General features: G+C 43.9%; 2 protein-coding genes across 3 annotated transcripts in view; one reads left to right on the top strand and one right to left on the bottom strand.

Moving 5' to 3' along the window:
* Positions 1-46: 46 nt before the first annotated feature.
* On the bottom strand, positions 47-5,056 carry acaa1 (acetyl-CoA acyltransferase 1). 2 transcript variants are annotated; one of them, XM_071898674.2, is made up of 12 exons: positions 4,759-5,056; positions 4,447-4,540; positions 4,005-4,062; positions 3,827-3,906; positions 3,687-3,729; positions 3,505-3,603; positions 2,403-2,483; positions 1,696-1,886; positions 1,412-1,591; positions 1,220-1,275; positions 898-1,043; positions 47-749 (listed from the first exon to the last, which is right to left on the bottom strand). In XM_071898674.2, exons 1-12 carry the CDS (start codon positions 4,930-4,932, stop codon positions 674-676), a joined length of 1,278 nt encoding a protein of 425 aa, XP_071754775.2. In that variant the 5' UTR covers positions 4,933-5,056; the 3' UTR covers positions 47-673. The 2 variants fall into 2 exon arrangements, 1 of the variants encoding a protein (XP_071754775.2); XR_013507943.1 differs by lacking the exon at positions 1,220-1,275.
* Positions 5,057-5,793: 737 nt separating this feature from the next.
* Positions 5,794-23,357, top strand: part of map3k22 (mitogen-activated protein kinase kinase kinase 22) — a 38,066-nt gene continuing 20,502 nt past the window's right edge. Inside the window, exons 1-4 of the mRNA XM_071898673.2 lie at positions 5,794-6,147; positions 14,903-14,986; positions 15,742-15,786; positions 21,309-21,418. Of these exons, the coding sequence (XP_071754774.1) occupies positions 14,968-14,986; positions 15,742-15,786; positions 21,309-21,418 (174 nt within the window). The 5' untranslated portion in view covers positions 5,794-6,147; positions 14,903-14,967. The remainder of the gene's footprint in view (positions 6,148-14,902; positions 14,987-15,741; positions 15,787-21,308; positions 21,419-23,357) is intronic.

The following is a 23,357-nucleotide window of genomic DNA, read 5'->3' as shown; positions in this document are numbered from 1 at the left end:
TTTGATAGAGGTAAATGTCAATAAATATACTGATGAACTTGTCTCTTGTCATTTTATTAAGCATAAAACTATTGATGTACTTTACAAGAACCGTGAATTATGGACTCATTGCTGGTTCTGCATATAGAAAATCTATATTGTAACAATTCGTTTCACAGCCCAGTTTAGCAAAGTTCTACAATTATTAAAAAGTCATTATAGTTTCAGAGCACAGTGACAGAATATCACGATCACATGCATTTGCAAACAAAACAAAAGCCCTATCTTGGATTGGTCCCCAGATGCTATGAATGTGCTATACATATTCAAAAGATCCTCAGTCAATTACAATCAAAGTGCATATCTTTACATATTAATGCATGATTTATGCAGTTAAAGTGGATTGCTATGCCAGATGAAGTTGAAGGCACTTAAAATGAATCACCTGCCATTTGAAATGTATATTCTGTAGAATGATTACCACCTAAGGTACAGTAGCATTAGCTTAGTGGCACTCAAATATATAGGCTGTTAGTGGTAATCAATACTGCACGGACTTGCAGACACTGAAGTGCAGTTTCCCTGCAAAACTTTCACTATTAACCAACCAATCAAATCACTTTTGGTGCTTCAAAGTGCTTCATGCCATTCTCTGTAATCATAGCAACAAGTCTTCATGATTTCTCGTCTCCTCCTACGCTCCAGGATATTCAAAGACAGCAGCCGCTCCCATTCCAGTCCCAATGCACATGGACACCACACCATAGGCCCTACAGACAAACAGTCAGAGCAGAAATCACAAAACCTGTTTGATCGTTGACATCGCATGCTCTTGTGCTAGAGGGCTTTAATAAAATGACTCTTGCATTTTACTAACAAATGAACAACAGTTCTGTGGGTGTGAACTTGCACACTAACCTTCTGCCTCTGCGTTTGAGCTCATTGAGCAGTGTCACCACCTGACGCGCTCCAGTGCAGCCTAGAGGATGACCCAGAGCGATGGCTCCTCCGTTAGGATTCACCTTCTCCATTGGGATTCCCAGCTTCTCCACACAATACACAGCCTGATACACATCAACAAACACGCATACACATGAGAGAAAACCTTGTGACATTTCTGTTGCAGTGTCTGTTTGACAGATAGAGACAAGCCACCAGGACTGAATAGGAAATCCCTCACCATTTACTGAAAAGTTTGATCTACAGTGTTTTTTTTTCAGTGTATTCCTGTGGAGCTCACCTGACTGGCAAAGGCTTCATTGATTTCAAACACATCAATATCAGCCACAGTCAGCCCTGAGGGGGAAATGGATTTACTTAGAAGACCCTTTAAGAAAAACATAAAGATCAAAAAAAGACCCAAAAGTATAAACACAAACAGACAAATGTGTACACACACACACACACACACACACACACACATATATCTTACCAGCCTGCTCCAGTGCTGCAGGGATGGCAAAGGCTGGTCCAATACCCATCACATCAGGGGGAACCCCCACCACTGCACTGGCCCTCAGGACCCCCAGGACGGGCAGACCACAAGCCTCAACTGTAGACCTGCGACCGACCAGCACCGCCGCCGCTCCGTCACTCACCTGACTGGCGTTCCCTAGGACACAATACATGTGTGTGTGTATCTGTGTTAGTTAACTACTGTGAGAGGTCAATTTATCTACAGTAGCATGGTGAACTGTCAGTTAGAGACAGACAGACCTGCTGTGGTGCTGCCGTCAGGTTTGAAGGCCGCTCTGAGTTTGGTCAGTCCTGCCAGTGTTGTCCCAGGTCGAACCCCGTCATCCCTGCTGACTGTCACAACGCGCTCTTTACCCTCGTCGTCCACAAACTTGGTGGTGACAGGAACGATCTCCTGATCAAACAGCCCCGTGTTCTGTGCCTTGCTCGCTCTGTCGGAAAGCCGAGGTGGAACTAGTGTGTTATACATGATGACCCTCTAAACAAAACTCACTTGAGCTGCCTAATGGCCCGCCATAATCACCATGATATATTAAACATAACCCGTTATGCAAATTAGGACAATAATTAGGCTAACTAATTAGCAAATACATCTATGTCAACATACCTGTTTTCACATACATGAACTCCTTATCTTAAAGCATTAAGGAGTTAAATCAAGAAGATCAATTTTTCCTTATTAATATGCAAATGTATGCAGCAAGGTGCTCCAAAATCTAATCATCTACTCTATAGTGGGAACCTGTGGTGTAAGAATGAAGTTTCAATCATGTATTATTCTTGAGGTATTGTGTTCACAAGAATGTGTCGATATGCAGACACAGACAAACAGACGTTACCATGACGACATAACATCCTGCAGACCATGTACCATGATGGTGGGACATAATAACTGTGGTCTTGATAACCAATTATACAAAGTGAAAAAAAAAACCCAGCTTGATTACTTTTGCTGAGAACTGAGAGCGAAGGCATCCTGCTTTTCTCTGGAGACCCCAAATCTCTCTGCCACATTCTCTGAGGTGATGCTGCAAAAAAAACCCACAAGCAACAGACACAGACACACACACACACACACACACACACACACACACAGTGACTGTTATTGTTCATAACAGTTGCCTGTGGTGTTCATCTACAGCACAGTTCAGAGGCGCAGACATCTACAAGCACGGCAAATCCACAGAGAGATGCAAATGTCCAATTGATATTCATTGCACTGTAGCAGTCTTATACAGAGCAAGGGCATGTCTGATCACAATAAAACAGTGCTGTGTGGAACTAATCTGAAGAGAGCGATGCTGGGGCCAAGGTCAGTGCAGCATTTGTTATTCTGATAGCCTGGTCTAATACGCTTCAAAAGAGGAGGGAATGAACTCCCCGGTGTTACCATTATATCTTACTTGTACCCATTGTCGAGTCTACACAGGTAGGACTCTTGTATATCTGTTGTAACCAAGCCTATATAATGCAAAGGCTCAGCCGTGTGATGCTTTTCAAATGATGCAAAATGCATTGAAGATATGTCTAGACACAAATAATACAACACTCAATACATAAAGTACAGCAAAACTCTATGCTACATCTTCCCAACCACCAATAGGGCTGGGCGATCTTGACAAAATCAAATATCACAATTTTTTAGACTGAATACCTTGATATTGATAATGTGACAATATTTTGGGGATGAGTATTTGTGCTTTCAGAAGATATTTACACACAAGGAAATGTAGAAAATGAGTAATGATCATTAGTAATCAGTAATGTGTAATCAGTAATAAGTAATATGGATACGATGAGCAGTTAAAGCCAATCATTGATCAATTTACTCTGCCAGAACAGGCTAATAAGTTCAGAAAATTGTATCACTTTACTGTAACACAGCCTTTAAGACCAGGAAGAAGTGACATTTAAGTTATTTCACAATATTACAATCAAAATCCCAGACGATATCTAGTCTCATATCACAATATTGATATTATATGATATATATCGCCCAGCTCTAACCACCAGGTAGGTTCGCCACATCGTCTGCAGTGGAAGTCTCACCCCATAGGAATGATGCAGTCCCTGGCCTTCTCATTGTCCATTAGCCTGGAGCTCACATCGCCTGGGCTGCCAACTGATCGCAGTGACATGCTCTCCACGCTGCCACCAGACACAGAAACACAGAAACATGGTTATTGGGGCCTCAGTTGTGTCAAAAGGTTACAGGTTGACTCCCTACTCACCCACAGGCCAGTCCCATGTCAATAGACCCACTCCTAATGGCTCCTGTAGACACAACACAGACAGAGGAAATGTTGGTGAAATACACAGTGGTTGTGTGCCTGTTGTAAGTGAGTGATTACTGAGGCATTAAGGTTGTTACCTGCGATGTTAAACAGTGCCTGTAACCCGGAGGAGCACTGTCTGTTCACAGTATAGACAGGCACAGAGTCTGGAAACCCACTGGAATGATATACAGCAGTCAGAAACACTATGGCTGAAACCATTACCTTTACAGGGAGATGTTACTTATCACTGTGTGAAGCAGCGGTCACTCTAACCTGAGAAAGTGTGCTATTCTGGCCATGAGAGCCCCCGCCCCAGGCTGCAGCACATTACCTACAGAGAGGAACACAAAGGTAGAATGCATAAGAATAGTATTTTTAAATCAAATTACCATACAAAAAAATCTACAGACTACTATAATCTACTACAGTAGATAAAAAAAGAATAATGTAGTTAATTATAGTCTTCAAATTACTACACTATTGCACTACACAATAGGCTACTATACTATAATAAATACTGTAGTATGCTGTGGTCTTTCTGAAATTACTACCGTAGGATCTACAACACCACAACATACTATAGTAAATAGTGTAAGTAAGTGCAACTTGTACAGTAGAACTGTTATACACAACATACTGTACTACAGAGTAACACTTTAATAAAAAATCCTCTTGTTCAGGCATGATGAAGTAATACAGATGAAGTCACTCTCACCCACACAGACGTCTCCCAGCTTACTGGGTGACAGTCCCACATCTGTCAGGACAGCTGCCATCACCGCACTCAGCAGCTCGTCAGGCGTGGTGTCCTGACAAGACAGACAGGAGCATGGAGAGGAATTACTGTCATCTGCATGTTCCAATACACTGATTAGGTGCATGCATTAGAAGAGAAAGCAGCACAGTAATGTTGTTTAGTTGTATTGCATTCATCTGCTCAGGCTGATCCAACACTTGAGCAGCAGCCTTCCTTTCAGATAGTCCCTAAAGGTTCGTGCAGTAGTCTACAAGCTTAAACCGACTTTACCTTAAATGCTCCCCTTTTAGCTTTCCCAATGGCTGTTCTGAGGCCATGGACAATAACTATGTCATCTGGACTGACGCCTGGAGCCGCTCCACAGTCGTTTCTTGACAAATAGTGTCTAGGTTCAAAGGTATTTGATGGCGACAAATGGCCAAAGATAGCTTTTACTCTGTGCATTATGGTTTGCGCAACAAAACAACCGAATATACTTTAATGTAGTCTACAGGCGGACGAAACTGGCTTACAGTACTCGCACTCGTCTGCAAGGTAATGCCATCAGCTGTACTAATGTACTGTCAAACCGTTTCTATCCTAACAGTTCCTTGTTTTGATCGATTGGACGGGAAGCGCCGAGGGACAAACTATGTCTTGTGACGCACCGCGTCTCTGAATCTGGGACTAGAGGTTATGGACCTTTCTCTATCGTAGTTATGGTATGATTTATATTAGCATTTTCAGTTGCATCAGTTTTTTGACCAATAGTAAGTGCATGATATTTTAAAGTGGATGTAATAGTCATTTGTGTAGTGTCCTTCTAAAAAGTTATATTGCATCTCTATAGGTTTTTTCCGTAAGGGAAACTTGTTAAGACATAATGTTTTGCAGTTGAATAGACTAGAATAGAATAGAATAGAATAGAATAGAATAATTGATTTGACCATTTTTGTTGTACAAAACAGCGCAGAATAAAATAAATAATCATAACCGGTGCAGAGCAAAGTAAAGTGCAAACTAGACTACAATCCGTAACAAAAAATGTACTATGATATTCCGATAATATGCCTATAATATTCCTACAGGGACTTTGTGGGACTCTCCTGGACCTCGCAGCCCATGCTGTAATTGCCGCAGGTGTCCAGAGGGGGGCAGTATAGATCCTGCAGTTGGAAACCAAACCAATACATCCATGAATCAAACGCACGGCCGAGCGAGCGTCACCACTTCCTGGAGCTCACGTTATTGCTGACATCAGAGCCACAGCTCCATGGAAAAACTCGCAGCTCTCCACTGTAGTGTGGAGGGGAGCGACAAGCAAAGCGGAGGGTAAACGGCTGGGAGGGGGAAAAAAAACTTTACTCTGAACCAGAACAGCCATTGCAATCTTCTCTCTTCTGTAAATACGACCGTCGCCCCTGGATTATACTGTCTGCACCGAGGAGGAGAGAGTGTTTTGCAAGCCTGAAGCCATCCTGTGTTTTGTAATTTCTGCTCCATAACTGAGCGCAGTTTCCGGATATTAGCCTACTGTTTTGGGAAGGTTTGCTCTGCATCTGCTGGATTTTTTCGGCTCTCCCTGTGCTTCATCTTTGATAACTTGCAGTAATTAATCACATTTAGACTGTGCAGCCACATCTAGTGTTTCCTAAAGAATGGGGACACACAGATAACAAGGTAAGAGTCCTATCTAGCCTTTTCTATTTGTTTTGTGCCAAATATGCACAACATTGCCTTTAGACTTTGATTTAGTCATGACTGTCAAATTGAATGCCATGACAGTAAAATAGACTTCCTCATGCAATGCAAATATTATTTTATCATTTGAGGTTGAAACTGTTATTCTAATGAAACACACTATCATGTGCAAGATGTTTACTCGTAACCTTATTGCACAGGCCTTCTAGCAAGTGTAAAGTGTTGCCTAGATAACCCCAAATTGATTTTGTTTTATTTTTTCTGGATGCTCCTTATAGCCCCAGTTTCAACACAGTTTACAAGTATTTCTTCAACATTATCATAATAAAATCTGGGCAAGTACATGTCCACAAACGTCACTCATTGCCATGCCAGTCACGATCCATGTTTTGCTGAGAGGGGAATGGTTTGCATGGTTTTGTGTCACTTTGTGTCACTTGTCACTCACTGTGAGTGATTATTACCAGTGCAAAACAAATCTATAGATGGGCTCTTGGTGACATTTCACAAGGTTTTAATACTGGTACGTGCTGTTGTTGTTTTCAGTCAAATAGAAATTGCTTATCAGGATCTCAAGAGTGAGATTGTGGAAACTAGTCATTGTAGTTCTGTGCCTGGACTCATCCCTGCTCTGTGAGAAAATCTTTCCTCTTCCTCTCTCTGCTGTCAGTGGTCCAGACCTCTGTGATTCAGAGGCTGTGGTCAAGTAAAACCAGTGTTTTTATTGGAAGGAGGAATCCTCAACCCTTGTCCGGAAGAATCCTGCTTATGTTTGCTTTTTCCTTTTTTTTCCCCCCAACTGTGTCTTCCTGACTTACTGTGCTCCTGACATAGTGAGGCTTGTCCCAGCCCATCTCTATCCATCATTTTTCAACGGATACACATGCACAGGCCATTTACAGTATGAAACTTTACCCAGGGCTCAGCCTCTTGTCTTGAGATAGCACACCTCTGAAACAGTCCGCCAAATTAGATTTTAATGAGCCCATTATGTTCATCAAATCAAATCAGTATAAATTGCACTCACAGGAGCCGGTGCAGCAGTCTGATGGATGAGTTTATCAGCACGTTGGCATGCCCCAGGGGCTCAGAAATAGCCTTAAAGCCGGCCATCGGTGCACCAGGAGGGAGTGAGAGTCAAACTGTCAAAGTGGAAACCGCCCACAGATATGGTTGGTGTGCCTCAAGCAAAACAATCCATTTGGCTGATAACGGCGTTGGATCCCACAGTAAATGCCAACCAGAGACGGAAGCGGCGGTTTCTGATTCTGTTTTGATGGGACGGATGAAGAAAGGGGGTCCGAAACCAGAGTTTATCGCTCCTCTTACAGGCTCAGCTTCGTGTTTCACAGGCCAAGTTGTTGCAAGGTCAATATTCTCTGGTCTGTTGACAGAGTTTCAAGACGTCTCATTTCATGGCATTTTGATAAAAGGCTATGAAAAAACCGGGCTTGAGCCTTGAGTTGAGTCGAGTAAGACATTCATGGTCTATCTTGTTATTCTTGAAAAGAGTGTTTGAGTTACGGTATCTCGTGTGCCGCAGACTTGGCTCACGCAGGCTGTAGGTTTTAGCCCACACATGGGAAAGTGGAGTTCATCTCATAACTCTCCTTAATGTCCCGCTGTCAACTTTCACTACAATTTCATTTTGGCTTGCACACAAGTAATCATGTGAGTATCTGATTTTACAGGGAGCGCGACCTCTTCTCCCTCACGCTGTCCTCTCAGCGAGGAGTGAGAAGTCGGAGGAGAGGAAGTGTTTAGGAGCTGGTATCTATGGTAACAGAATTAGCCCGATGCCTTGTTTTTGCGTGTGTGTCAGAATATCAGCCAGCTATCGCATACTGGACTGACAGAAGCCTGCCCAGGCGACCAGACGCCCACTGACCAGAGGGCTGTGGGTCAAAGGTCAGCGTGACTCACACTGGCAGACTGACTATCTTCCCTCACAGGCCTGTTGAGAAGTTGCCTGGTTATTTTAGAAAACAAGTCCAGTCTGTCGTAAGGTGTGAGAAGACTCCAATCCTCCCTGACTAGCTTCACGCAGGATTAGCAGATACTTTATATCACAGAATGTCAGACAACAAAGACGCTGTTTCTAGTAGGCGTTTTTTTTGTTTATCTGAGTCCTGGTCTGTCCTGTGGGTTTCTGCCCCCTCCCTCTCATAAACCAAGAGGAAGTGGTCCTGATTGAGCTTTGTCTGCACGGCTAGTCTGACCGTAAGTACAATGCCATCAGCAGCAGCGGCAGAGCCAGAGGCTGCAAGGGCAGACAGACAACACACTGCCAGAATGGACTCATGCATAAACATTGAGGCCACGTATCCTTTTTTTTTTTTTTTCTGGGTTGTCGGAAGTTCACATGCTCAAATATGAAAGAAGAAGAAGTTGAATGGAGCGGGTTGAATGAAATCGTCAAGAAGGACTCTGTTAAATTGTGAAATTGCTTTTGGTCGTTTTTTTTTTTTTTTTTTGTCACACTCACTCGGCTTCTTGTGTATCAAACAGCCAGAACCGGGAGACACTTCACGGATAAATGGCTTGGTGGCAAAGTAGAAATACCTTCATGCCTTTTCCTGAACCACAGCTGTTTGACATTCTGTCTCATGAAATGGGTTTAAGTCTATGAGCTGTCTCTGCATGGCTGCGTTTGGGTGGAGAAACACAATGAATGAATGTGCTTGTAATAGCATGTCACGGCATAATGGAAAAGACAGCTTACTTTACAGATGGTGCTTAGATTCCTATCTAGGGGAAATATGTTTCTATTGAGCCAGGGAGTTGATGTATTGTGGACAGCAGGAGAGAAACTCCATCATCTGGCTATTTTTAGCCGGTGTTGTGTGTTGGATGATAGTGGCAGACAGATCTACTTATCTCTTAGCTATAGAGACATCACTTCAACCGAGGAGCATCGTCTTACACTCCACTCATTTCTGATTGTTACCAGTGGATTGAGTTAATGTACTACATCCCTCTCTGCTGTTTTTGGGCCCCTTTTAAAAAAAAATACTGTACTTTATGCCCAGATTCCCCCACCCACTCGCTTTCTCCTTGGGATTTCACAGGGTAGAAATCAAACTGATATAAATCACTGGCGCTCCTTAAAATGAAGAGATCCAGTTCCCCTTCTGTGCTTGGCATCCCAGTGCTCTCTCTCTCTAATTGCGCAGGCATTTACAGTTGAAACTGTACGGGCACAAAGGTGCAAATTAGGGCGTCAAATTGAAAGTGAAATGCTTTTAATAGAAATAAAGGATAGATTTAGTGCCAAATGAGAGGTGGAAGTAGGTAAAGATGAACAGCGGAGTTTTCGGCCACTAGTAGCGCTGGTGAGCAAAGCGGGCCCTCGTACAACAACAGAAACACTTATCACGTGGTTTTCAAGCACGCGCACGAGGACGTACGAACACGCCACGAGCACGGAGTGACGTAGTACACAATATTGTGTGGTAGAGGGAGAGCCGTCAATCAAATGAAGGGGCGGGAGCTTCCTCTCCAAGCTGGATGTAAACATTTTAGCCCTGTGCACAAAAAAAAAATGTAAGACTTTCCGAATGTCTTTGAAGATAGTACATTTATTCAACATAGTCAATGGGGTCTAACAACATACTCCCTGTCTGTACGAGTGAAATTATGAATGTAAACAAATCTATGTTGTTTACATGGAAAACTCTGTTGTTCATCTTTAAGGCATCCTTGCATCCTAATGAATCTTTTCTGTCAGCAATAACTCGTGTGAGCCTTTTTTTTTTTTTTTACTAAAGCACGGGAAGCCAAGGTTATGATGGATGAGTGCTAACGCCCCACACAGAGCGACGTCCTTCTGCCCACACACACACACACACACACACACACACACACACACACACACACTCGTAGCGCCACCCAGCCCCGTCGCTTTTAGAAGCCCTCAAGTGCCTCCCTGCACTGAGCCCTTACTGCAGGCCCAGTGTGCAGGAGGCGATATTGTCTCACTTCCCAGAATCTGCCAGCGTAACCCGTCTGACTCATCTGGGGTGGCCGCAGCACGGCCTGGGCCAGCATTCAGCAGACAGGACACCCCCGCCACTGACCTTTTTAATAGAGCAAGTCACCTAAGCAACCGCGCACCACAAATCACCCTTTGCTTCCTGTCGGTGTTGCTATCCAGACAGCCTACCGAGTATTGTGACCAGCTCACTGTTTCTTAATGATGTCATGATTTGGCCCGTGTGATATCATCTACAGCAGCAGATTTCACTGATTTTCACTCCTTCAGCCAGAGAGGGAACCATTGAAATCAGCTGGTGTAGTGAATGAAAACCTGCAAAACCTGGTGCAGAACTACTGCTACGAGCTTTGTACTTTTTCCATCACTGTTGTGCTCTGACCCCCGAGCACAGCCTCATTGATCAAACTCTCACCACTGTCTTTTCCTCTCCACCTATTGATCTCTGTGTTTCCCTGTGTGGACGTTCTTTATTTTGTGGACGCTGGCTGTTGCAGACAAGCTCTGTTGGTAGAATGGAAACCCAGTGAGCCCAGCAAGCGTGTTGCAAAACTTACAGTTTGACCTCTGAAATGGCGATTTCTTCGGGGCTCCACGAGAGTGATGTCAGACATGAGGTCATACTGTTCGGGCCACCAGGCAGCTGGGGAGCAGCCCCTCCTCCTCCTCTTCTCTAGTCTGGCCCTAGAAGAGGGGGAATTACCCTCAGAGACCCGCAGCCAGTGCTCCACTGTTGACTTCGTAAGGGAGTGATGTAACAGAGCTGAAAGAAGTGTGTGCATACGTGTGTGTCTGTGCATAAGTATGTGTGCTTGCGTGCACAACCTTGGCTGTGACTCCTTCTCAATTATTCCAATAAAAATAAAATTGCACTGTGTGGTTTGGAGAGCAGGCCTCTGCTTCGTCTGGCTCGCACAATTCCCCATAACCCTTCTCTGAAATCCCATCCTCTGCTGTCCTCTTTTTAATTAACTTTCTCTGTCATTTCGGCAGACTGCATGTACTGTGACAAAGGAGAGGCTTTTGCCAGTGAAACGTTGGTCCAATCGGTGATGTTACTCATATTTTGACAGTGAAGCGCGTCAGAATGTGTGAGGTACTTCTGGATGTGCGTAGTGTTTATAGGTCCCGCCCGCCTGCCTCTAAACTGTCCCATGATTTTCCTCACAAATTATCTACTATGGAGAGAGTCTTTTCCTGGAGGAAATGTAGCTGCAGAGCAACAAGAGTAGTGGCGATTAGCATTTGATCTCCAACGAGTGGGGCTGTCACAGTGCCCGCCTGCCAAGAATTGTGTGGAGAATTGGGCTGGCGATCAGTGGGCACCACTAGCCTGGCATCACGCTGGGCAGAGGGGCTAAACAGATGGGCCATCTGGTGACTTGCTGGCATAAGACAGGGGCTATACTGTTCCCCAGTGTGTGTGTGTGTGTGTGTGTGTGTGTGTGTGTGTGTGTGTGTGTGTGTGTGTGTGTGTGTGTGTGTGTGTGTGTGTGTGTGTGTGTGTGTGTGTGTGTGTGTGTGTGTAGCCTTGGCAAAGTGGTGTTAGAAGACCACCTGTCTTGTGGCTGGTCTTCATCTCTTTCATGTGTGGTCAGCAGCACCATACTAGCACAGCCTGATACAGGGCTTCACTGTGACCCCTCTGGAATTCACACTGTGGCTGGTCCATATCAAAGGTATATCAGTGGTACAAAAAGACATAATATATATTTGGTACACTGTACACCAGGCAAAGTTTGGACACACACATTTTTCTTTATTTTCACTATTTTTCACATTTTAGAGTAATAATGAAGACATCAAAACTATGAAATAACACAGTTGGAATTATGCAGTAACCAAAAAAGTGTTAAACAAATCAAAACTATCTTATATTTTAGATTCTGTAAAGTAGCCGCCCTTTGCCTTGATGGAAAGGCAAAGGCTTTGGAAGGAAATTCATTCATAGGCATCAACTTCACTATTTATATTTGTCTAAAAAACAAATTCCAAGCATTTAAGCATAAGCCTTTAGATCAAAATGGCTTCAAGATAATGAAAAACATTCAGTCAGGTGTGTAGTTCTTATTATCCTGTTCTAAGTTTACCAACACTAAACTCTCATTCAGTCAGGCATTTAGAGCATGCTGTTCTCAAAATAGTGGTCATACTTAAAGCATTTTGTCCCAAACTGTGTATTTGTGGTATAAAGTTTTAGGTTTCCAGTCCTTTAGCTCTAGTGAATTGGGCTGTCAGCAGTAGTATACTGTGTGTTTCTATACATCAGTGATCTGTTGGCACCTTGTGACTGTGCCCCAGAGGCTGCGCTGCTCTGGTGGCGGTCTTTGCTGCTTCTAATGAAAGCTTCTTGGCTGACACTTACAGCAACTCTTACAGCAACTTTGTGTTTCTGTGGACAGGCTGGAGCATTTCTCTGTGCTGAATGTGTTTTGGCCCGAAAAACATTGTGGTGCAAGCTTTAAAAACACAATCAGACCACACACACACACACACTGGAGACGGCAAGCAAAAAGTAAATGACGCTTCAAGAGAAAAGATAGAGAAAGTATCTGGGGAAGCGTTGCCATTAATCTCTCCGGAGGCTCTTTATTTTATCTTTCTAAAGCATTTAGCGTTGATATTTCTCTCCTTTTCTTGGAATGCATCTGTGGTCAGACTCCCAGAAACTGCACCTACCATTAGAAGTCCCCTCACTTCTTGCTTAATACAGTACAACAGTTTTTTCTGTTTATATTGAAGTACATTCCAATTACGTGTCTGGACTCAACCAATGTCGACTTGATGCTGAGCTTACTGTTCTCCTGGTTGGTTTCTTAAGTGGGAGGTTTTCTCACAAGCCTAGCATGAATTCATATCCCAGTGACACTTTACCTCCCCTTGAAACTGATGTGCTACGTGATTACTCACACTCCCCTTTTATCAGAACTGTCTTTCTACAGGTCTGCACAATTAATAGTGAATTATTGACTCGTAGAATATTGGCGTATTGGCAAAATTGAGACATTTGAAGATTTCAGGATGCTGATATAAAATGTGAAGTGCAATAAAACGATGTTCCTCTAGACTACTAATTATGATTATAAAATATAAGAAAATAATCAGGACTTTCGTTTTAACCGTATTTGCGTGGCCCTACCATTGGAAAATTTGCCGAGCTGAAACACACTTTTAAGAGTGTGACTCTGCAGCCTCTGACTAGTAGTGTGAGTGATGGGTGTGTGTGTGTGTGTGTGTGTGTGTGTGTGTGTGTGTGTGTGTGTGTGGAGGAGCAAGCAGTCAGTAGCAGCTTGTTCTCAGGTCATTCAGCCATAACCTATTGACTCTCTGATATCTCCACAGTAGTTTTTAAAGATTGTGAAGCATTATTGAAGGTCACAGGGTATCCATAAAAATCAATAGATCCACAAATAAATCCATAAACTCCATAAAAAAATCCATAAAAAATGAAAAAATCTTAAAATATCTGTATTAAAATGTCCCAGAGATATAGATATTAGAGAGGTCTAGAGAGAGAGGTCACCATGCACCGACGGGTTTCTTTGTGCTGCATTGTGTGTGCATTAATGCAGAACAGGGTAAGTGGTGCAATATGCAAAACGTGGTTTTTCATTGTATCTGCTTGAATAAACACAACTGGACTTCATGTCCCTGAACAGTTAATTTCCTGTTGTTGTTTTTCTTATACTGCCCGTTTCTAGTTTCAGAACTTTCATCAGCTATAATCAGGTGTAAATAGGCTGGTTTTGCCAGCATTGTTACTTTATTTTGGTTGCTTTATTTATTTTTACTTTCTTAAATTCAATTCCAGGTAGCCGCTGAAACTGCTTGGGTAGCATGCAAGCCTCTAACCAGCACACCAGTTTTTATACTACCTCGTATTGCAGCTGTGTTCCTAGTTCCTGTTCCCCTTTTTCTAATCCTCTATTCAAAGAAAACAAAAAGAAAGAAGATCAGTAAGATAACTATTACAGTATGTGATTATCACCCTTAAGAGGTGCTGATATTTCTTAATGGCCAGTAGTATGAATTGATAGTTTAGAGATGCATGCATAAACAGTGTGAGAGAGACTTTTGGGAATTGTTTTACTCTGCAAAAGAATCTATTCTATTTTCCCTTCCGTCTTTCACTTGTTGTGCGAGGCAGAGCCTACAATCATCAGTGGAACAAAAAGCTGCTGTCAGTCCTCCTTTCGTGTGCCAGAAGTAAAAGACTCTCTTCTGGATTGCTCCAGTTTGGGTTGTGACAACAGCTTTTCTCCTTAGCGCTCACCACGTTAATGCATAAAGAAACCTCAGTCTTTGTCTTTGAAGTGCTTGTGGTCTTTACCTGAGGCTGGCAGTCAGACAGACACCCACGCCTGCCTCAGCGCCGCACGCTGTATCTCAAGGGCGCGAGGCTTCTCCATCACCGAACACGGTGGAATTCCTCCGCTGGCGCTGGTTTGCGTTTCCCAGAATTGTAATAGAGAGACAGCTGGATACTTTAAGAATTTGGCCCTGCAATGTAGTGAGATGGAGTTACAACCATCAACTGCAGCACTGGGCTGTGATGCTGCTATTAGTCTCAACACCCTGTTGAACACAGAAGCGGTAGCGCTGATGGGGAGAAAAGGCTTTGTGTTGAAACTGCCACCTGTGTCCTGTTGTGTCACTCCGTTTTCGAGCAATCACAGAAATGCACAATGCTTAAGGAAAATGGCTCAGTACATGGATGTTGAAACTGTGTTGTTGTGTTTTCAGGGTGAAGTCTTTACCGGGCCGGAGAAGTTGAGCTCTGTGCTCGAGTTCAACAGGGCCACTTCCTGATGATGACAGTAAACATGGGTAAGCAGCATGAGAAGACAGGGTCCTTGCACCATAGACATACACATGCATACTGACATGTGCATGCTTACTCGAAAGCACACACACCTCTCTCACTTCCTCTAGCAGGAACAGTGCTCAGGCACAGCTTACGAGTGAAAAAAATAACGCATTTACTAGAAAGGAAGTGTGAGAGAGCTGTTAACAGCTCTATCGTCTCCAGATGGCTCCTTTTGTACACACTTGTTGTTTTGGTCTTTTCTGATACCTTTTTGCCCCCATTCTTTTTTAGTGACATACTGCAACTTGTGAGCCTTTCTACTGCACGTAGAAAGGCTCACAAATCTGCTTCTAACATTCAAAACATAAACACTGGGGTGATTACAATATAGATCTATTTATATTCACACATACCAGGCCTGTGAACGCATGCACTTACACATCTGTGCAAACCCATTCACCCACACACACACACACATGCATATACACTTCTTTCATACAATACAGACCGTGATACCTTTCAAACAATAGACTGTTTCCCATGTTGCACTTGCACGTACACAGGACCTTAGGCATAGAGGAGCTGTCAGTCTCAACGTGTTGCTCCTGCACTGACCTCCGTAAACAGTGCTTAAAATATCGGATCAATATCTTTTGGCCATTGTTTCCATTCAAAGCCAAACACAATGTACCATGCATCATACCTACATCATGTTTATTGGCGAGTTCCTTCCAGTGTGATCTACAGGTAACAGGTGTCACGTGTCTTTTCACAGATGACGGTCTCCAAAATGGACCCGGACAGCATAGGAACTCACAAGGTGGGTCCCGTTCGTCCCTGATGAGCGAACAGAATTGACTAACGCTAACCCTGCTGTACACACAAGGCCTCCTATAAGAGCGCATCACATTTGCATTACATTACAACCCAGTGGTAGTCAAAGCAGACGGAGAGAGAGGCGAGGAATGCCTTCAGATATTGAATTGAATTGAAGAAATGTTTGCCGATATTCTCCAGTGGAAAGCCCTGCAGCATAGACCTTGTACAAACATTTATTGCGCAACTATCGTCACACCCACGATACCCCGGATTACATCAGCGCCATTCTTCCAAGTGAAAGATTAACTTCTGGGGTGTAAACATTACACCCATTAGGTTTTAAATTATCTGTAGCATAGTTTCACTGAATGGAATGGCAAGGTGTGTGTACTTTGGAACCTATGCTTTGCTTACACGCTCACTGGTATGTGCATATGTGTGTGTGTGTGTGTGTGTGTGTGTGTGTGTGTGTGTGTGTCGTGCGTCAGAGTGGCGGTGAGCTCAGCCTGCTGCTGCAGTGAGGCCACGTTTGGCTCCAGCTGCTAATCCAGCCGGATGCCTTTGCCATGATGTGTCTCTCAGCACCAGGAAATCCCCTCAATGTCTTCATTCACGAGGCCTCTGAGCAAGGCAGCCTGCCTCACACACACACACACACACACACACACACACACACACACACACACTGCCTCACTGCTCACTACACACACTTTGTTAGCTAGCACTCTGCAGCACTGTAGCCTCTTAAAGCTGGTGCTACCCTTTAAACAGCACGAGCGCTTGTAGCTTCAGAAACTCTAGCTTTAGCTCCCCACTGTTTTAGCCCTTGTGGTTTCTTGAGTATTAGTTCTAGCTACAGTGTAATCACTCTCAGTCTCCATTAAATTCTCAGCGCATGTTAGCCGCTAACTTGAATGCTAGTTCCTGACTTCATCTCCTCCGCCGCTACTTTCGCAGCGGCAGCCGACGCCTGAGAAAAAGATGCAGAGTGATGATGCAACGCTCAGCAATCAGATCTCCATTGTGTGTACCGAAGCTAGCTCTGCTTAGCTTCCTGGAACTCCCCTTTTCTTATGCCAGTCACACTTGACCAAAGGCGCGAATCGGAGGAAATGAACCTCCGACATCTCACAGAGGAATGCACATACCGAAAAGAAGGGGAAAAAAATCAGCCATGCTATTTCATGTTGACATGAAGTTCCTGAGCTGAGTTTGGGTTTGGTTTGTGAGGCTGTTCCTTCACAGCTTGTGGCAGCGCTGTGCGGTCGGTGTGCTGGCTGGTCGGTTTCCACTGTGCTGGTGGTTTTAGCCTTGGCTGGCCTGGACCTGGCAGCAGCCGCGGCTCAGGCAGAGTGATGTAATACCTTCATTTACAGGCAGACGTCACAGCCGGCTCAGTACACCACGCAGTTCTCACACACTCACTGCCCCACCCCCACCCATTCTTGCCTTTCTCTTCTTATACATGCAGCACATGCATCCGAAACACACACACACACACACGCACACACACACACACACACCACAGGCCCCTGTTGTTTGTTTTGTATCCTTGACTGCAAGTGCACAGGGTCCAAGCGCTCTGAGCCTGTGGAGTCTGAAGACGTGGGAGTGAAACAACCCTTGTCACCAGAGAGAGAGAGAGAGAGAGAGAGAGAGAGAGTGAGAGACAAAGAGAGAGTGAGAGACAAAGATAAAGAGTGATAAAGACAGAGACTGTTGTTTGTGATTGTTGTTGTTAGGTTTGATTATGAGATTCCTTTATTTCTTCTTCAGCTTTAGAATGACCCAGCACATTACGTTACTGTCATATTTTACTGTCGTCCCAATGAAGTTATCATTCCTCTCAATTAAAATCCTGTCTCCAAAACAAAAAAAAGAAATCTCTCTCACCATATACTGTATAGTACAATGTTGACTTCTATCAGTCTGCTCATCCCACAGTGAAAATCCTAGTTTACAATCCTTGGTGTGGTCACACAGAGAGGCTGTGGAGAAAACCACTCCTCCCCTCCCTCCATCTTTGACTGATTCAATCAAAAAGCCATTAATTTTCTGATGTGGAATAAAGCAGTTAGCCCAGCTCCCTGGTCAGAACAGAGACAGTGACTCAGTTCCTTCCTGTACGGAGGGGACAGGCCTGGTCAAGCAGTTAGTCATTCACCGTCGCTGACAACTTGTAACCAGCGGGCTTTCTCTGCCTGTCCCAAAGGGGAATTTCCAGTGTTTTCTCCTTCTGGGCTTTAATAAACCTGCCATAGTGTGAGCGACTGTATCAAATCCGTAACTGCTGTGCGATAAGGAACGCTGTGCGGTTTTACCTAGGCAGATATGCTTTCACTGCCTGTGTGGTTGTTTACATTACAGTGATTTCATCCTCGTCTTTATCATTCCTTCTGTCTTATCTGTTAAGCGCTGCGAGGGAGAAAGAATAGAGGAACTCTGAAGGGCCCCGTACCTGTTTGCCTGTCTTTCCATTACGTCTCCGCAGAGTCAAAGAACCCACACAAGTGGTAATAAACCTAGATACCACAGGGAAGAATGTGCTGATGAGGCATAATAACCATAGTGAGGCATTGTATTTGATAGAATTATACTTGATTCTCATTCAGTATTGGATTGGTGCTTGGACACAATAAACCATCAAATCTGTAAACATATTTTTGCTATTAGAGTCATTCATTTCAAGAACATCAGTTATTTCTCTCTCTCTCTCTCTCTCTCTCTCTCTCTCTCTCTCTCTCTCTCTCTCTCTCTCTCTCTCTCTCTGTTTTCTCTCTCCTGTTGTCAGCGTGGGCTGAGATTTCATGGGCTGAGATTTGGTGGGTGTGGCTGGACTTGTGTTATCGCTCTCCCTCGCTCAGCTGCCCTCTCTTAAATGGAGGGAGTGTGCCGGTCCGTGGAGAAGGAGGGTGCCACTCCTCACTTCACTCCTGCTGCTACAGTGAGATTGTCAAACAAGTCACTGTGCTCCTAAGGCTGTCATTCACCTATTTATTCAGTCAATGGCTGCCATTGACGAGGTTGGCTGCTGTTGTGGTTAGGCTTCAGTGTGTGTAAGGTTGCTATCTGTGCCAGAGGTGAAAGTCTGTGGTTGCCAAGAGAGCTGTAATGAATAAGTCTCCATAGCAAAGCAGAGCACAAGTAGTTTCGGGTCAGAAGGTTGATAAGGGTTAAACCGGGGCAGAGAAACTGCCAGCTCATGCTGGATTTAAAGGAAAAAATCGCCCAAAAACACTTTAACACTGTTACAAAAACAGCTATTGTCCATGTACCTTGCATTCATGGGTCCATTTTTTTCTTTGGTGGTGTATTTTTCTTATTCCTGCGGATAACTGGCCAAACGTAGACAACATGACATCTCATAGCAACTACAATGGAGTTTGAAAGCAGGACATTTTTCAGCTATCTAAAACAGCAACAGTGAATGTGAGGTTCACTGTTCATTCAACGTTCAACAATCATACAGGGAGAAATCCATCATAGAAGAGGAAGAGATACCAATTCCTCCACCAACAGTAGCCCCAGTAGACCACAATGCAATGCAGCCACAAGACATGGTGTGTTTGTGTAAGGGGAACGACTCTCACTTTTTCTCGACTCGAAAAAACTCTCCACTATCGCTGTTGCTGCCTCCACCTGCACCTGTAACCCACAGCTGAATGCAACAAGTTCAGGCCTGTTCTCTGGGGGTCATCGAAAGGCATTCTGGGAAATCACTTAACTGAACTAGAAGTAGATGAGGCAGGTTCATATCACAGATTGATGACATATAACAGTATCTGAGGGTGGAATTTTCCTGTAATTGTCAATGTCATTAGGTACAGGTACAGGCGTGGTCTGTGTGTGTATATGTATGTGTGCGTGTAAACGAGTGCTACCTGCTGAGTGTGTGTGTGTGGGCACCATGAACCCTGGGTGAACCCAACTGACTGGCCTACTGTCGGTGAACAGCTGGCCATGAGAGCCATACAGTGGGAACAAGATCAAATGGCATCTCAGACCCCATCTGCTCCCGCTGCTACACACACACACACACACACACACACACGCACACACGTTCACAATACGGTACCCTCTCTTGCTATGTGAATGACATTCCCAGTGGTCTTTCACAGACAGAGATCCCTTCTACTCTAAAGAATGCGGTCTTTCCTGCAGGTGCTGTTTGTGTAGCACAGCGCACACCTGGCCTGCTCCCTGGTGAACAGAGTGTTAATGAAGGCACCCAGGGCTCCTGCCTGAGCTGAGGTCAACGACCTCTTCTTTATATTGTAATCACCGCACTCAGATAATTGGTTCTATTAAAGTCTCTTGATATGGTAATGCGTGACATGCTCATCTGCATGATTGCCCCTCTTACACGTGAGTGTGTGTGTGTTTGTGCTAGAGAGTGTGAAGTGAGTGACTGAGAGAAATGGAGATCTGTCTAGTTGCTAAGCTTCACTCTTGCATTCGCCGGTTTGCTGAATGAATTGTAAAGGCTTAATGAATACTTTAAAGCCTGACTTTCTTTTTTTTTTTTCCCCCATGGAAAAAAAGAAAATTATGCATTTTGAACGCACATGACTGGCTCGTGTTTAGCCGCCGATTTCTCCATCAAAGTCAGTAGGCGCTGCTCACACTTAGTCACAAAGGCTACATCCCAGCCGCGCTAACTTTGATTCAGAATCTGTCGGAGTTTGGCAAAGGAAAAGAAAAGATCAATCCTTGTCTGATTCTGGAAGAGCAAATTTCGACTGAAGAGCTGTGTTGTCGGAATCTCTCTGTTGATATAAAGTTAAATAGTTTCTACCATTCCCTTTGAAGCGCTTAATGACCGAGCTGCCGGCTGCACGCTTGTACACACATTGCCCCCTGCGACACACACACTCATAGACACACATGTTTTGCATTATTAAACACCCTCGATCTTTCATAGCTTTTGTATGCAGCGTACAGTATTGAGGGCTGTCAGCATTGCGAGGTTTAACCACAGCGTCAGAATTCCTCGTCGTATTCATCCCACAGGAATGGAGGTCGATATCAGGGAAGACAAGAATTCGCCTCATACTGGTGTCCCCTAGCTAGGCTCTGCAGCGGGGGAAGAGTAATTCATTATCGATATTTTTATCTCCTTTTTTTGACAGAGTTATGATGGTGATTATGTCAGAGATAAACCGCTGGATTCTTTCCATAGTGGAAACTCCACAGATAGCATCAGAACAGGAAGTAGCCAGCCAGGTTTTACATCATTGCCCGCTTGAGCCGAAACACAGCTGCCAACGCAAACCACAAAGGCCACATGTCTGACTAACAAACTGGACTTTTCTGGATGTTTCTTTCTCAAATGGGCCATCTTCAGTCGTCCGTGACACTCTTCATGCCTGTGGATAGCCACATCGGTAGTTGTCACTATGTAAAGTTATTTCATAAAACTCTTGGTCGTCACACAATTAAAAGTTTCCTGTTTGGTTTATGCAAAACGACTTAATCAGATGTGACACACGTAACGCTTGTGTTTGTCTGTCCTCCTTTCCTCAGATGACGAGGAGGCTCTTAACTCCATCATGAAGGACCTGGCAGCTCTGGGCCGCTGCTACACCCAGCACAACAGCCACAAGCCCAAGAACAGAACCTTGCTCTACAAACAGGTACGCAGCACACATGCCAGAGGTGTGACCGAGTCAGTCTCAAGTCTTGAGGCACAAGTCTCAAGTCAAGTTGCAAGTATAAATGTAGATTACCATGTCAAGTCCATGTCGTTAATGTCAAGTCTCAAGCTTAAATGTAGAACATCAACTCAAGTCAGAACAAATCAATAGTCCAGTCCAATAGTCCAATTTAATATCTTAAAGAAAACAAAATATCTAGGACTTTTCAATGCAATATGGTTTTAAAAAGGATAAAAACTTGGTAAGAGCATCATCAGTTTCAACTTCAATAAATTCAATCATTCCATACAAATTCAGAAAATCTTCTTGTCTGTCATCTGGTGGAACAAATCTCCTAACTTTCAATCTAAATAATTTACACAAACATAAGAACCCCCTGTCAAGACTTTAGAAACCTTTTCAAGTCATCAAAGTACAAGTCAAATTCAAGTCCCGAGTCACCAAAACCCAAGTCAGTCAAGTCCCGAGTCACCAAAACCCAAGTCAGTCAAGTCCCGAGTCACCAAAACCCAAGTCAGTCAAGTCCCGAGTCACCAAAACCCAAGTCAAGTCAAGTCCCGAGTCACCAAAACCCAAGTCAGTCAAGTCTCAAGTCACCAAAACCCAAGTCAGTCAAGTCCCGAGTCACCAAAACCCAAGTCAGTCAAGTCTCAAGTCACCAAAACCCAAGTCAGTCAAGTCCCGAGTCACCAAAACCCAAGTCAGTCAAGTCTCAAGTCACCAAAACCCAAGTCAGTCAAGTCCCGAGTCACCAAAACCCAAGTCAAGTCAAGTCAAGTCCCAAGTCACCAAAACCCAAGTCAAGTCAAGACACAAGTCTTCTCTTTATGCATCAAGTCAAGTCTCAAGCAGTTCAAATTGTGACTCGAGTCTGAGAGTTTAAGTCATGTGACTTGAGTCCCCACCTCTGACACATGCTAGTCTACTACAGTTTGTTAATCACACGCACTAGAGGCTTCACAGAATTCAGGATATATTTCAGCCTCTGCTTGAATCTATAAACTTTATCACATACAATACCTCAGCCTCACTTCCCTTTTGATTCTCTGCTGTCCTGACAGCTGCTGGCTGACAATGACAGACGAAGGTTAGGTTGTACTGCCGTTTTGAAGAAGATACAACTGAGAGCAGCTTTATAAATTCAAGCCCACATCTAGCTCAAACACATCTTACAGAAGCTAATGTGAGGGTGTGCTTCATTCACTAGCATGCATGGGTGTGGAAACACAAACGCCGCTCGAGAAAGCAGAGCTGACACTTTGATAAATTGGTGGTTTGTACGTACAGTAGTTACCCAAGTTGCATGCTGCTGGCACACACACACACACAAAGCAAATAGCAGCCTTTGGTCTAGCATGGCAAAAGCCCTGATCCCTGACCAGTTTACGCTAACAATGTAAAATCTGGTCTAAATTATGAAGGAGACATAGTCTGTCAGTTTGATGACATATTTTGAGGACACCTACGTTTATAAAATCATTACTAGCATGAAAGTAAAGAGCATTTTGGATTACTGCTTAAGTTATGAGTCATCTTAGGTCCTTTGCCTATAATATATATGTAGCATATATGTAGCATATATATGTAGCAAACACATGTATGTGTTTTTGTAGATGGACGCATCTGCAGTTTTGAAACCTTGACCGATGAATTTCAGGCAGCAATTTTTTCCCAAAGAGTTATTGGATTATAATGGATTTTTTACACTGTAAACCTCTGTGTATACAGGATTTAATTCTTCTCAATCACCTTGTGGCTCCTTTAGAAGTCGTTTCCTTGTGCATTTGTTCCCTCATGTCTGTGGAATGATAATTGGCAAATCCTCTTAAAGCAACAATGTTTATGATGAGACATAAACAAGCAGGGGAGAGTTTCCGCTCAGAGCGGTGCCGTCCTCTCTGACAGGGTAAACCCCTAG

Source organism: Centroberyx gerrardi, chromosome 22 (assembly GCF_048128805.1).
Source record: "Centroberyx gerrardi isolate f3 chromosome 22, fCenGer3.hap1.cur.20231027, whole genome shotgun sequence".
Classification (NCBI taxonomy): domain Eukaryota; kingdom Metazoa; phylum Chordata; class Actinopteri; order Beryciformes; family Berycidae; genus Centroberyx; species Centroberyx gerrardi.
This window is presented reverse-complemented; position numbering and strand designations above follow the sequence as displayed.